At 38.0% G+C, this 14,783-nt stretch overlaps 2 protein-coding genes across 2 annotated transcripts; one reads left to right on the top strand and one right to left on the bottom strand.

Annotated features, from left to right (window-relative positions):
* Positions 1–474: 474 nt before the first annotated feature.
* Positions 475–7,453, bottom strand: LOC136262405 (voltage-gated hydrogen channel 1-like). The gene is made up of 9 exons (XM_066056660.1): positions 7,172–7,453; positions 6,057–6,178; positions 5,839–6,009; positions 4,147–4,226; positions 2,665–2,718; positions 2,555–2,607; positions 1,060–1,136; positions 864–979; positions 475–808 (listed from the first exon to the last, which is right to left on the bottom strand). Exons 1-9 carry the CDS (start codon positions 7,357–7,359, stop codon positions 725–727), a joined length of 945 nt encoding a protein of 314 aa, XP_065912732.1. The 5' UTR covers positions 7,360–7,453; the 3' UTR covers positions 475–724.
* Positions 7,162–14,757, top strand: LOC136262403 (uncharacterized). Its single transcript, XM_066056655.1, has 2 exons — positions 7,162–7,543; positions 11,645–14,757. The coding sequence occupies exons 1-2, from the start codon at positions 7,481–7,483 to the stop codon at positions 14,678–14,680; spliced, it is 3,099 nt and encodes a 1,032-aa protein (XP_065912727.1). The 5' UTR covers positions 7,162–7,480; the 3' UTR covers positions 14,681–14,757.
* Positions 14,758–14,783: the final 26 nt, after the last annotated feature.

Raw genomic sequence — 14,783 nt, 5'->3', positions numbered from 1 at the left:
ACTATCAGTGACGATTCTAGACCTGACCTACAGACGGGCGCCGCCAGACTAGGGCCAAGTAGGGAACAGCATGACTATTGTATGGCTGTAATACGAGCTGTAATACAAAGTAGAATTTTAGGGGGGGGGGGGGGGGGAGGCTGGGGGTGCAACCCCCAGAAGCTGCAGGATTTTTGCAACTTGAAACAGCCTAAAATCATCATGATGAAAACTGCTAAATATAACAATGCCAATCTATACTGCAACTTTTCCCCAAGATTTTAAAAGTTATTATTCAGCAGGGGAATTCCCCAACCCCCTTAGAATCGCCTATGCATACTATTATCTTGTTGTTAGGATGCACCTCTGGGCTACCAGGTATTTGTGGGTAGCCTGCTGGCATAACATCTATGGCAGTACTTTTCTACTTTGCAGTGTGTTCCTAGCTTTCATGGCTACTTTCTGCCATATGCAGTGTGCACCTTCTACTGCACATTAGTCTTGATCATCCTGTAGAAAGCATTGCATATGTATCAAAAATATTTTACAGATGATGACATACTGTAGATACTATATGTACAAAAATAATGTAGATAGTGCTGTAAGGTCTGCATATGTATGATCTTAGCAAAAACATTTTACAGATGGTGAAGGTATACTGTAGATACTTGTACAAAAATAATGTGCAAAAATACCACTATTTCAATGCTAGAATGATATAATACATGAAGAGTGAAGATCACAGTTAGCTTTTTTCACTAGCTTTGATTCCAGTAACAGGATTGATTTTATGATCTTCCAGTAATTTCTTGAACCGATCCTTCTCATCCTATGTAAAGAGAGGCAATGCCATGAGACAGAACTTTATGTTTGAAATGACATACCATTTCTTGTGTAAACCGAGCTTGTAATTTGTGGAGAATATGAATAGTTTTGCGAGCTTCACCTCGTACTTGTGCCAGCTGTGCATCTGACTGAGCTTTGGCCGACAAGATTGCACCTAACAAGTAATCATAATATTAATGTGGTAGTTCAGCATATCACACGCACGCACGCGCGCACACACACACACACACGTACCGTTTACAATACGTACCACACGCCACAACCTCAGTATAATCAGGAGGTTGAAGGCCTCAAAGTTTGCTTCAGCATGCCTGAAGAAAGGTACAAAGTAACATTGTAGAAATTATATTGGGATATTTGGTAACAATGCCAAATTTACATTTATTTTCACACGACAATGCAGTTGCATGTATTTTGTCAATGTAATTACAAATTTTAAGTGAATATACATCTTGCCAAACTTTGTGCTTATACAGTAGGTAATACAAAGCAAATTAATTTCCTTTGTGAGAAGAAATGGTCATGAGTCATCAACCGTCTCACGATCTCACCCCTATTAGGGTAGTTGAAAATACAGATATTTAAAGTTTTAAAAGCTATTTTAAGGTTATTTATACACAATTTCATTATGGACCACCCCTAGTCCCAAGGGATTCGGTTCCACTGTAGCCACGAATAGCTGTGTTGCTGCCTGAGTCAAAAGCACAGAGCCGGTGTCTGCGGCAGCCTGTGATAAGCCTCCATAGCCTGTGACAAGCCTCCATAGCCTGTGACAAAATGGATTTAACTCGCTACAATTTTTTCCATACACCTTCGTTGATTGCATTTTAGTGAAGCATGGGTTAGGATTAGTCTTGGTTGTTGCATGTTGAACATTGCCAACATTCTCCTGTGCTGTTTACTAATGGTTCTGTCTGCTATACTAGTCGAACTCTTGTGGTGACTCCAGCATTTTGATGCCAACAAGTTATGTTTCCATGTTGTGTCCTGTGAAGACCCCAAACGGTGACACCAATGATTTGTGGTTAAATCAGCCTTTACATTCACAGGAGATATGCATGATGTAGCTCTTATAGGAAAGTCACACAATATGTTGTGTGTAAATGGAAAGAAGGACTCAGGGAGGTATGATATGATATGCACATTAGAGTACTTCGTGTCAATATGTAGGTGTAGAACAGTCACTACTCTAATAGAGCAGTCATTCCCATAGTTCGGTTAACTGAGAATCTGGATAAGTGGGGTCCGGATAACTGAGGTCCACTGTATATGGAAGCCAGCCAAACTGCAAAATATTTTAAATTCCAGGTTGGTTGCACAATCACACCTGTCAATTCACCATAGGATTATGTGTGACTAACTTCCTCAAAGAGAGGTCAGGGGACATGTACATACATAGCTAGGGAAGCTATCTTTTAGAATTTAAAAGTATTCAACTGAAGTGTCCTATAAAGCACCTTCCTATATAGGAAACAATGGATTTTCTAAAAGTCCGAATTGTCATTGGTGCTTTAAGTGTATTAATGGATTTTCTAAAAGTCCGAATTGTCATTGGTGCTTTAAGTGTATTGCAAGCTAACAAATACTCATATTAGTGAAACAGTCATCATGAAAATGTTACTGTTTAAAAGAGTTATATTTCTCAAACCAAATAGTACCCTTTGCAGGCCTTTATTCAAGACACATGACGTTACTGTAAGTAAGGAATCAACATGGTAGCTACACTTACAGTGAGGCAACATCCAGGATGAATGACTCCACCACTACAATAGCATCAAATACCTATACAACAATAACATACTGACTTGCAAAATCACACAAGCATACAAACACACTTACCTCAAATTTGTGAGTAAAAAATTTCAGCCGAAATGCAATTAGTTTAACAAGAATCTACAGGAAAAAAAAAGCAAAGTTAAATTGTGATAATGCTAAAGTCCTATGAAGTGGCTACTGGAACTATTCATTAATCACTAGCGACTATGGAATGTTGAAATTGGAACAAATTTTGAACACAACGCATAATTGTTTTTTTCAGTTATCTGTTTACTTGTTCATCACTTTAAGCTTACTGTGCCACTTTGTTATCCTTACAAGCCTAACTTTCCTCTTGTACAACTTTCTTTGCAAGATATTTATTCATGGGTTCTCAAATTGTCACTTTTAGAATGAAGGAACTGCTTTATTATTTTTATTTTTGACAAATGGTACTGCCTCAAGGTTTCGTTTCTAGATAGCCTTTTAAATAATAAAACCTATAAATAGAATGACCTCACTTTTGTTAACCGCCTGTTTTTGTTGCTGACGACAGCAACTGTTTGTGTAAGTGGTCAAGTGTGGACGTCCTGAGAAGAACTTCAAGTGATCGTGTACGAAGTTGTAGCATCACATTTGGGCCTGGTCTGTCTCCTTGGAGAATGACTAGGCAACCCACATGATAGTTGCTAACTCCTCATCCACTTTGTTAAAGGGTGCAGTAAGTTCACAACCGGCTTCCGTGTCAAGCCAATCTGTTGTGTATACATCAAACTCAGTCTAACACTACACGTGGTTAGCCAATTTACCAGTAGTGAGTGCACTGGTTGTGCAGGTGTACCAGTCTGAATGTATATAATTATAGTAATTCATACGTTATCTGATAACTGCTTCATGCTCGCAACTCAAACAGGCAGTTAATGGAAGTGAGGTCATTCTATTTAGCTTTAAAAGGCTGTCTAGCAACGAAACCTTCAGGCAATACCATTAGTTAGTGGTGTACCTTGTACCCTTCACCTCATACAATTATAATTCCTTTTATGGACCATGTCATCAAGGAATTAGTAAATTCACAATTGGTGCTCTTTTAAAGGAATACTTAATACCCACTTTTAGGTATGAAATATAATAACATAATCACTACAATCAGAACTGAAGGAATGAATGAAATACATTACATCAACAGTGAATGATAATATTTACTCTTGATTACATGCATAAAAAGTATTCTTGTATCTCAGTCATTTTAACATTATCTTTCACTGACAACCTGACTGTGTTGCAAGCTCAAGGCATTTCATATCTTGAATATTTGGATAACCAATACCACAGCACACACAGTTCATAGACAGATTACTTTCATAAACAAGTCATACATACTACTCAGACCAACACAAGTCTTCACAGAAAGCCAGAATTGTTTGTACTGTGTACCCACATAGAATGCAGACATACAGGAGCATGTATGTATTATAGTACACTTACCAAATACAGTAATAGTAGTTGTAAATACATCGGTTATTCACCAAAAGTATACCATAAACAACTAATTTACTGACAACTAACCTCCATAAGAAAGATGCACAGGATAGCTAAGCTAAATCCATGGAGTACCACAGCAGGATTAATACCTTCATCTGACTCAACTGTAAAGAGATACATACGTTCACACATCTATACTACTGGTACCTGCCCTACATGCAGGACCATGTCCACACTAACTAAAAGTCACAAGCATTAGATATCAGCACCATGTATTCACACTGTATGCATGGTGATATCACTTTTAAGCCTGAAAGCAATGTTATACTGAAATGTTGTGACCATGTTCTGCATGCATCTAAGCTAAGACAACTATAGTAATGTGTATACATGTTTACTGCACAGGTGTGTACCCGTCCAGGCAATACCTGTAACATTTTAACTCAAAAAAGAAATGACCACAGCATTGGTACCTTCCCCTACAGTGCAGGACTTGCTGTATTGTGGATACATATGTTACAAATTAAGCTTAAAGTTATCCTTTGCATACCATCTGTATAAATTTAATGTTTAAGCATTAAACTTCAATACCATTTATGTATCACCAAGAGTTCATAATATGTATACTGAGGAGAGTATCCTACTCTCATATTCCCCTGTAGAAGGGCGTATCGTGAAGTTATGATGTAACGACAAGATGTTACGGTTTGTGACGTATGGGCAGCCATAAAAATGCAAGAATCGTTAGGACTATTTCACACTTGCGATGCTCAGGATATAGCCGTATTCGCGAATGGCCTAGCAAGAAATGTCTACGAACCGGTCTTAAGGAACGATTGTAGTTCGGTGAGAAACACTTAGAGCTGGAGTTCATTTGGTTGCTAGCGACGTTGTTAGGCATGCGTTCAATCGATACTATATGACATCATTAATTATACAAAGAAAAACGGGTGAACTCAGAAGTGTTACGTCATAACTTCACGATACGCCCTTCTACAGGGGTATATGAGAGTGGGACACTCTCCTCAGTATATATATATATATTATGAACTCTTGATAGCATGCATACATGGTGATGTCACATTAAAAAATGGGCTGTATCCTGCAAGTACACTGAAATGATGTAAGCACAATAATACAGGTAGGTAAGCTTAACAGTAGAGATATGCGTAGCTAGCAAAGCTAAACAACAGTAGTAGCATTACCACACAGTAATAAATAATAGTAGTACCTATCATGCAGGCCATACGTGTAATAATACCATTTCAGATTCTACGTGACATTTAGCTAATGGCAAAAAGAAATATAATGTAACATCAGTATATCTGCCCTACAGTGCAGGAGTTTCTCCACGATGAGTAAAATAGTGACCCACCAATAGAAAGTTGTGTTATTTACTACAAGCACACCTACACTCCAACAGCACTACATCCTGCACCTATTCAGTGTATTAAGCCTGCCCTATACATGCAGGATTTCATTGTGACAAATGACTGACAATGGTAAGGATACTCATTCTAAACATATAATGAGTATCTATTCTAAAGATACAGTATAGTCTCATGTACGTATTTCCAGCTATAGCTCACCAAAATTATCCTTATTTCCATACAAAAGTATTATAAGTTGATGTAAAAGTATTTACGCTGAGAGTGAGGCACACATTCAGAGAATCATTGGATGCCACAAGGAATGTAGACAGCACTCATTCACGCACACATTTACTCATACACATGTATGCATGCACATACCACATCACACAATAAAGCAACTTACAATCACGGCATACTCTTTTGCCACCCCGGAATTTGCAAGTACATAAACGAGTTGCACTTTGGTTAATGGGAACAACTCCAACAGGGGCTGCACAGTGATATCTCGACTCTGTGCTATAGTGGCACATTTCAGCTTGCTCCTCTAAGTCTTCACCTTCACACTCGATGTTGTCTGTAACATAACCATCATACACCTGTATAGGCTAGTACAATATTTACCAAATGCTCCAACGTCTAACAGCAACTCAAAGAGTACAATCATCGCATCAAGCACTACCAGTAAAACAATGATCAAATGAAAATAGTGGCCGTGTAAGGCAACTTGCATCCGACCCCTCCACCTGGATTATATAGATATTATATACTGTTATCACAACTAGTTTCAAGGAAAAGAAGTTGTACAATTTCAGTCATAAGCCTTCACATTAACTATATAGGCTTCTACCAAGAAACCTGACATGGGGTTTTGTGAAGCCATTAATAGCACTTGAGAAGGCTAAAAAGAAATTCAGATCAAATGATGTGTTTATTTTTTGTATGCTATGGATGTCATGCTTACTTCCTTATATATAGTTCCTATTAGCAGTCAATACTGAAATACATATTATTAGTACAGAACCTGTCATTGTTGCATACAGTACTTTGACTATGTTTGTTGTTAGAGGGAGAAAAGAAGGCAACATGCATTATTTAATGTATCAACACATTAGTTACTGATTAAGGTCACTGCCCAACTAGAAAGAACATGGCCTGCTGTAAACCAAACTCTTCAGGAGCTCCACTAATCAGTGTGCATAGTGGAGGTACCATATTTGGTTTAATTTTCTTTACAAGGCACTTTTGAACACAAAAAGTATTTGTATAATGACACATTGTGTTGGTCAAGCCATCTTCCTGTTCACATTAAAAATGCTCATAGCTTATTCAACCTCTACATCTCTACAATACACCCCACTTAGAAACTACATGATCATGGGTCCTTTTATAACAGCATATTTTGTGAACCTACTGATATTTCAAGCAACATCACATACTTATAAGAACTACAAACTGTAGCCATAGTCTCCAGACACATACTTGTTAACATGCTAGTGATGTTACACTCTTGTGTTACACCACTAGTGTTTGTGCTGTTGACTTTCCTATTTTAATAAATTTCTGTGGATACCGAGGTGGATATGTACATTTGTTAAGCCAAACGACATCCTAGATCATTGGTGCATCTCGGGGTAAATGCAGACTCGGCATTCATTGACCACGGCCTACAAAAGAACACCATGGTTTTCTATTCATGCATACATTATATCCTATTGTTTGTATACAAGTGAACATACGTTAGTCTCTCTTCAACAGAAGATGCGATGGAGTCTACTTCATATTTTGCTGGATCTTCTGACGATTCGCTACTGCTTACAGATATCACTGAATGGGTTTCACCACCATCGTTTAAATCAGAGTTTATAGTTTTGCTAGTAGTTTTGTCTAGATCATTCTCAGTCTCAAGATTGTAAGGAGCGTCCATCGCCAGTCAGACACGCAGATGTTCAGATGAAGTATCGACTTCAGTATCCAAATTAATATTTTCGCATATTTCTCAGTATTTTACATCGATTAGGGCCGACCGCTCTATTCCGACATATCACATGAACAGTGGCGGAAGTGAAGTCATCCTTTACACGTTTACACTCGTTTTGCAGAGGCTGATAGTAAGTAATGTAATATGTGTTGTGTTGGGTGCCTGCATGGCGCGTATATTATCTATGGTGCCTGCATAGATAATAGACACCCCTACCTGGATTGGAAGCACACGTATAGTGCCCATACAAAACTACTGTTCTATCCGCGTTTCGCGCCTGAAGTTTTCAAACACTCTTTTTCATTCGAAGATTCTGTTTTACTGTCTGGATACAGCTCGGTTGCTTTAACTAGTAAGTTTAGTAGATTGTTTCTTGGGTGGCGATTGGCCTACTACTGGTATAGGCGCTTTCCGTATAAAAAGTATTTGAACATGTTTGTGAAAATGGCGGGGTGAACAAGTTTAGTGTAAGGCTGATGCTTATTACTAACTAATGCTACGTGTACTGGTATGTTTCATGGTATATTCGCTCCAGTTTAGTCAAGTATCACCTTTCGCGCTTGTCAAACTTCTAGCTAATACACATCAGTACACCCACTATGAATAGGCCAAACCTTATATTCCATAGCGGTAGGTTTACTACTCACCAGTAAGCAAAACATGTTCTTATAAAATATACTCCCGGTACTGTGTACAGTATAAGGGGCGCGAAGCGCGGATAGATTAGGTGGCGCTTAGAAGTTTCCAATCCAGTATGGGGTGTCTATTATCTATGGTGCCTGGCAAGCTTTAGTCCCCTATTTCCTCGGGGTGGCGCTTATCAGTTAGAGAATATAAGCGCCCTTTTGTGATTAGCGCCACCTCGAGGAAGGAAATAAGGTCTGGCCAGTGGGTATGAGTCTTGGCGAGCCTCAGAGGGTTGAGCAATGGTTATAATATGATTATTATTATTACTGAGCAGTCAGCCCTGCTGGTGTGCTCAGATTTGTCCAAACACATACAATACAATGGACAAATTCCATAATAAGGCTTTATAGCATATAATAATAACTGTTGCCCCTAGCAACCGGAATTTTCCATTATTTTTAGGTGATAATGTCTAAAGTAACTTCTCCAAATTTTGAAAGGATAGCATATATATGTCATAAGATATGACAATTTGAAATTTGTGATTTTCCCATACATATCTATGTGAGAGGGCTACAGTTGCCCCTTCTGGGCAATCACAAAAATCAGGTTTTTCAATGCATGCAAAAACCAAAAATTCAAAAGTACATATATCTCAATTTTACATAATTTGTAAGTGTGAATGTCAACAATAATTTTTCCAAGTTTTAAATGGATAGTGTATGTAGGTCATAAGATATGACCTTCTTTAAATCCCACGATTTGTGTGATTACCGAGAAGGGGCAACTGTTGCCCCTCTCATTGACAATGTATGGGAAAATTGCAACTTCGAAATGTCATATCTCATGACTTATATATGCTATCCTTTTAAAACTTGGAGAGGTGACTTAAAACATTGACACCTACAAATGATGTAAAATTTAGGTTGCTAGGGGCAATGGTTGATTTTTTCGTTATTATGAAATTTGTCCATTACAATAATGATTGTAATCCAGCATCTGCAACTTCAATGAGATCTACTGGCAATGTGTTCCAATCTTTAATTGTTCTTGCCAATGTTGCTAAAAATAAAATTTTTTTGCTGGTTGGGGTGAGCCTGAGCGAGCCTCACACTAGTCGGTAGTCAATGTTGGTTGTACAAGTGTCGCATGTCCGAAAATTTCCCTTACAAACACGGATAGCCCCACACTGTGTGTAGATGTGGGTGGTTGTACGAGTGTCACGTGTCCGACAGTTTACCTTACAATCATGGAAATTGGTACGGCATGTGGTTCCAAATGTTGCTCAGAAGCAGCTGATGCTATGGCCAGCAATGAAGATTCTGTTAAGCAAGAAAGACTAAGGAAGAGAAATCAAAGAGACAGATTAAGAAGAGAGACAGAAACTGCTGTAGAAAGAGATGCAAGGTCTATAAACTGGGCAATTACATGTTAGTGAAATTTTCAATTCGTGTTTTCAAGGTGATTTGATTCATTGCTTATCCCAAAACTATAACCACTCCCCGTAACCCAAAGCATTACAAAAAACTTATTAATACATACAATATGCTGCTGGCTATATATCCGGCGGTACATGGTAAGCACCTCGTACAGGCTCAGCCTTCTGTGTTCACCCTCCAGTGCCAAACTGGTAATTAAAAGTAGATAAAAACAACACAAAACAAACGTAGCCCCTGAAGTCAGTGGTCTCTGTAAAACTCGTGATGACAGCAATCTGTGATGATTTATTAGAGCTGAAGAAGTGTTCCATAACCTATATGAGAAGAAATGTATATAATCAGTACAACACTTAGCTATAATCTACTAAATATTACAGGTAAAATGATTTGAGCTGAGTAGTCTTTGATCTTAACCAATTAATCACTTAATTTGCTGGTTCCAGCTTACCGCATATTTCCATTTTTGAGGCAAACTTCCTGAAATAACAAGCTTGTGGTATAGTTACAATGTTACCAACAATCATCGTACTACAACACTCAGGCTCGCCCCAACATGCTTTTAGCATCTGTCTAGTTTACAAACACTCCCAAAGTATGGTGGTCTAAATGTTTCAAGGATAAATTTTTGCTGGTAACCCCCAAAACTGCAAAATCAGCAAAAATTTTCCCCCTTGAAATATTTAGGCTATACGGTAAATAGCTCACGTGACGTCACACAAGTGTAGTAAGTACATCCAGCGGGCACTTATAATCTCTGATTGATAAGTCCCAGTGGAAAGTCTGCAGGTCTGTATTTAAACTGTAGTTTGTGTGTAGCATCACAGTCTCCTATGTTCAACACTTTGCTATAATATATTAACCACTTGGAACACGTGACTTGCTGTGTTTATGATTATGGACATATGTTTAAAAAAAGCCAGCCACTCAGCTACTACTGAAGTGGTGTTTAACTGATTACATAGCTGTGATCCTATCTTTACTGGTGAAAATATTGGGATGAGTCTACAGCATTCTTAATAGTCCTTAACTTACTATTCGATTTTCCTTAAACTGATTCCCTAAACGATTGTGAAATATTTCCCTAATAAAACCTTTACCGTAACTTAACTATAGCAGCCTTACTACTCGACTTTCCAATGATACTGACTAGCCAGATCCAGAGGAGGTTAGTCATGCGTCATCAAACATCTTGTAATCTCAAAGAAAAGTTCAACCCATTCAACTCCAACACCTCAGTATTGATATAAAGTATTCTATAATGCGTGAATTAGTATTGATAAATTATGGTTCCCAGCGCCCTTCTTTCAGCCACAAAGCATGTTGTGTGGCTTTCTTAGCCAAGAAACAAAGGCTAGCGTGACCAACCTCCTCTGAGCCAGATCCATGTGTATTCAAACTGAACCCATTTAGTAGCCAAGTCAAATTCTCCATAATATGTTATCACAAGTTAGAAAGATGGATCTAGGTTAGGTGATAATTTATAACGTGCTAATGTGCCTTAGTAGTTATTTTTGTACAGCAGTTGTCCATGTAGGGTACTGCCACCTACTGCATGTTCCGGTCCAGTTGTGTCTGCACCATTGTTCATGCTAACTAACTGAACACCCCTCCTATTGCTGGCAGCAATGGCAAGAATATCCAACAGTGAGTAAAGTACAGTAATACTCTTGTGGTTACACTAACGTACTGAAGCTAATTAGGAGAAGAAAGGTTGCTCATGTTAAGGAAATGTTTGAAATTAAGCACCAGGACATTGAATTTTGTGGCATTTTCAGTGACTAAAATGTAACTGAGTTTCCAATATATTACTCACTGTTGTACTATAGTGGTATCTTGATCTTACTTGACCACTTTATGAAACCCCTGCCATGAATATTATTGTGCAATGCACCTTTGAAATTTAGCATTCCCAGTTGAACTTGTTGGGGATACTCAGACATCCCCACTTCTGCCGCCTATGTATATTGTCTTTAGACTTCAACTTAATTAAAGCTATCATAGCTATGTACTGCTTTCCTGATCAATGTTAACCTATTTTGTATTGTAAATGGCTATTAGAACAAGTTGTGGCTCTAAATATATAACAATTCCAACAAGTCAGTGGTCCAACTAAAATTAGTACTTATTTTATATCAAGTGGTCATGAATATTTGTTTCTGTTTCAGATGAATCAATTTTATCCAATACTTATATGCCTCTTCTGTTTGGGCCATTCTGTTAACATCTATCCTTACATGAATGACCCAAGTACTCATCCAGATTATGAGAGATATACTGTTAAACATCCAACCTACAGAACTTTTGGTGATGGCCCTAAGTTTATGACTCTGCGATCTTTTCAGATTCATGACTTTGTGGTAGATTATAAGAGTGTCATTGATCTTTATTTGTTAAACCCCAAAACAAGTCTTGGATCAATAATACAGCCAACCTATGCATTGTTGTTTGCAAAAAACTTTGAGGAGGTTGTAGATTATGTTACTGAAAAGGGTTTATATATTGGAGGAATACGTGGCTTTGTTCCTGGTTCAGGTCCTGGAGTTGGACAAGATTACGCCGAGTATCCTACCCAACAGTTCTATCCACCAAACAGCTCACTGGATTATTTAGAAAAGAAGCTTGGAGACAAGTGGCTTGGAATGAGTGCTGGTGAACAAGACGGTCGCTACTTTGGCTTTTATGGACGCGAAATGTTACCAACTAATATGGACAAGTTTCATCAATACTTAAACTTCCGTGTGCATTTTAGAGGGATTGAGGACATCCTAGGTCCCAAGATGTTTGGACTAAACACATTAACACTACCACATTATCTCATGAAGACTGGCTTGTATGTCCTGAATGGTGCAGAAACTGCTCAAAGTTTACCTAATGCACAAGTTTTCTATTCCTTTATCCGCGGAGCAGGCAAGCAGTATGGCGTACTGTGGTTGGGAAAGGTCTCAATATTCAACAAATTTGGCTTCAAGAATTACACAAATAACACAATTACATCAAATAAGCACTATTTATATAGTGATGGTGATCATAAACTGGATGATAACAATGTCTACAACTATACTTGCTCCAGCCAACTCCACAGTGGTCCAACTTGTGGTACTTCTTTAAATTTAATGAAACGGTTGATGTATGCTCACATAATGTATAACAGTGCCTGTGTTGGATTTGAGAATGATTTTTTTATTGGTACATCCAATGTATTTTCTCCCATTGGAATGATCCAGCATGCTGCTAAAAATTGGGTTGAAAAGTTTGGCAGATTTGGGACTCATATTCCCACTATTGGTTTACTCCTAGATTTCTATGCTGGATGGGTACCCCCTAGACATCACTATGAGAGTATTGAGGATATGGTATGGGATAACCTGCCATATTCTGAGGGAGACTTCTTTACTGATGCTCTTCTACAATTGATTTACCCCCGCTATCAAGACTCTGGCTATTTTCATAATGAAACTGGTTTTAGTGCAGCAACTCCTTATGGAGACATGTTGGATGTCATATTGACTGATGCTGCTCTGTGGGACATGCAGAGGTATGATACACTGATTGTTGCTAGTACTGTACAATATACAAAAGAGGTATCAAGCAATCTGGAGAAGTACATTAAATCTGGAGGAAATGTGATCATAACGGCAGATAATTTTGTTCTTTTCCAGGATGATTTCTATCCCTTCTTAAAAATAACACTAGACATTAACACTTGTGAAACCTACTCAGCTGAAGAACCTGTCTCAATAAACCTTTCCAGAACTATCTTTTTGACAGAGAAGTATCCTATGTCAGTGTGTAGTAGCCACTATCAGGAAGAAATCTTACAACTAGCTCAAACAAAAGATGGTAAACCACTGGCTTTAATGTATCAACCACCTGATAGCTCCGGTTACGTATTGATCTTCACAACACCTTATGCCATTTCATCAGAGATGATTAATAAACCTACGAATGATGTTGACACTCCACTATATCCTGCCTTCCCTCTGCTACATCATGTGCAATTGATACTTGATAACTTCCTGACCCAAGCCAGTGTGTTGCAGATGGCAAATGCAGAGCTGTCATTTATAGTGAATTATTTGCAACACAATGACTACCTTGTTCTTGTGACTAATCCTTTGATGAGTCAACAACCGTTATCGTTTACTAGTCCAGTTGGTAACATTGTTAAAGTTACAGAACATCCATTGGATCAGTCAGAGAAAAACAAAACTGGTTATTTACCAGATGGATATGAAGGTACTGATCTTGGTGTTAGTACAGATACTACTATAGCTGGTGTGGATACAAGACTGTTTACTGTCACATTAGATAGTGATGTGGTCAAGGTAATTTATAAGGTCACACCCAAACCAAGGCCTAATGGAGTTGTTCTTCACTTGTGGCAAATAAGTAATTCTCTTATGGATGAAATACATCGTCGTCCAACTTTCTTCCGGCACTTTGATTCTGTAATTGTGGATTATTCTTATGTTATGTCTAAAGACAATGACTTCTTGGTGACAGAGGCCAAGTGGGCTAGTGAACAGAACCTTAAAGTATATGTTGATGCTTCCCCTGCAATTGATCTTTTCCCCAAACTCAGATTAATCAACAATTCAGCGATTGCTTTTAATGAAAGTTATAGTGAACTGCAAGAGTTGATGAACAAGTTGGCCATATATGAAGTCACTGATTTAATAATTTCTTTACACAAAGCACCTGAGTTACATGATCCACATGATGATGTACTGAGACAGTTTAACGAGACATTGCATTCTCTAGTAAAGATGGCTGGTAAAGTCAATATACATATGAGAGATGCTATTAAAAATCCTACTGGTGGAATCAACAGTACTTATTGGTGGTTAAAGGAGTGTGGCCTGGATGACTCAATTCAGATGGCACCCAACTTGGCTCTTATCTTGCAGCATCTAGTATCTGATATTAAACAGATTATAACCTCAGCAAGTTTTCTGTTCTTGAATGCTCCTGAAGTGGATATATTTGGTGCACAATATACTGTAAATGGACCTATTCATAAGCAAACTGATCTTATTAAAGGAACGCTATCTAGTTTGTGTAACATTACAAGTTGTCCATATCAAACTCACTCTAAAGCTGCTAGTTCAATTTCTTTGGTCATTGATGCTTACCTCCCAACTATAAATGATGAATACCTCGATGTGGCATGGCTAGAAGACTTCCTAATGGATAGTACTTAATTAATTCTATACACCTGTACATTTTTATTTACAACTCTATTAATAGACTTACATCTTTACAGTATAATATAGCAACCAGTTAGTACAAGTTTGATATATTAAA

The sequence above is a fragment of the Dysidea avara genome, chromosome 7, assembly GCF_963678975.1.
Source record: "Dysidea avara chromosome 7, odDysAvar1.4, whole genome shotgun sequence".
In the NCBI taxonomy this organism is placed as follows: domain Eukaryota; kingdom Metazoa; phylum Porifera; class Demospongiae; order Dictyoceratida; family Dysideidae; genus Dysidea; species Dysidea avara.
Note: the sequence above shows the minus strand (reverse complement) of the source record. Positions and strands in the feature narration are given on the sequence as shown.

Bases quoted from the DNA above. Each gene is read 5' to 3' on its own strand.
- LOC136262405 (XM_066056660.1), bottom strand. From the start codon at position 7,359: ATGGACGCTCCTTACAATCTTGAGACTGAGAATGATCTAGACAAAACT. The intron at 2,608-2,664 runs GTAAGTGTGTTT...ATTGTTGTATAG, and splicing joins TTTTTACTCACAAATTTGAG to GTATTTGATGCTATTGTAGT. The intron at 980-1,059 runs GTACGTGTGTGT...ATTACTTGTTAG, and splicing joins TGTGGTACGTATTGTAAACG to GTGCAATCTTGTCGGCCAAA.
- LOC136262403 (XM_066056655.1), top strand. From the start codon at position 7,481: ATGAACAGTGGCGGAAGTGAAGTCATCCTTTACACGTTTACACTCGTT. The intron at 7,544-11,644 runs GTAAGTAATGTA...TTTCTGTTTCAG, and splicing joins TCGTTTTGCAGAGGCTGATA to ATGAATCAATTTTATCCAAT.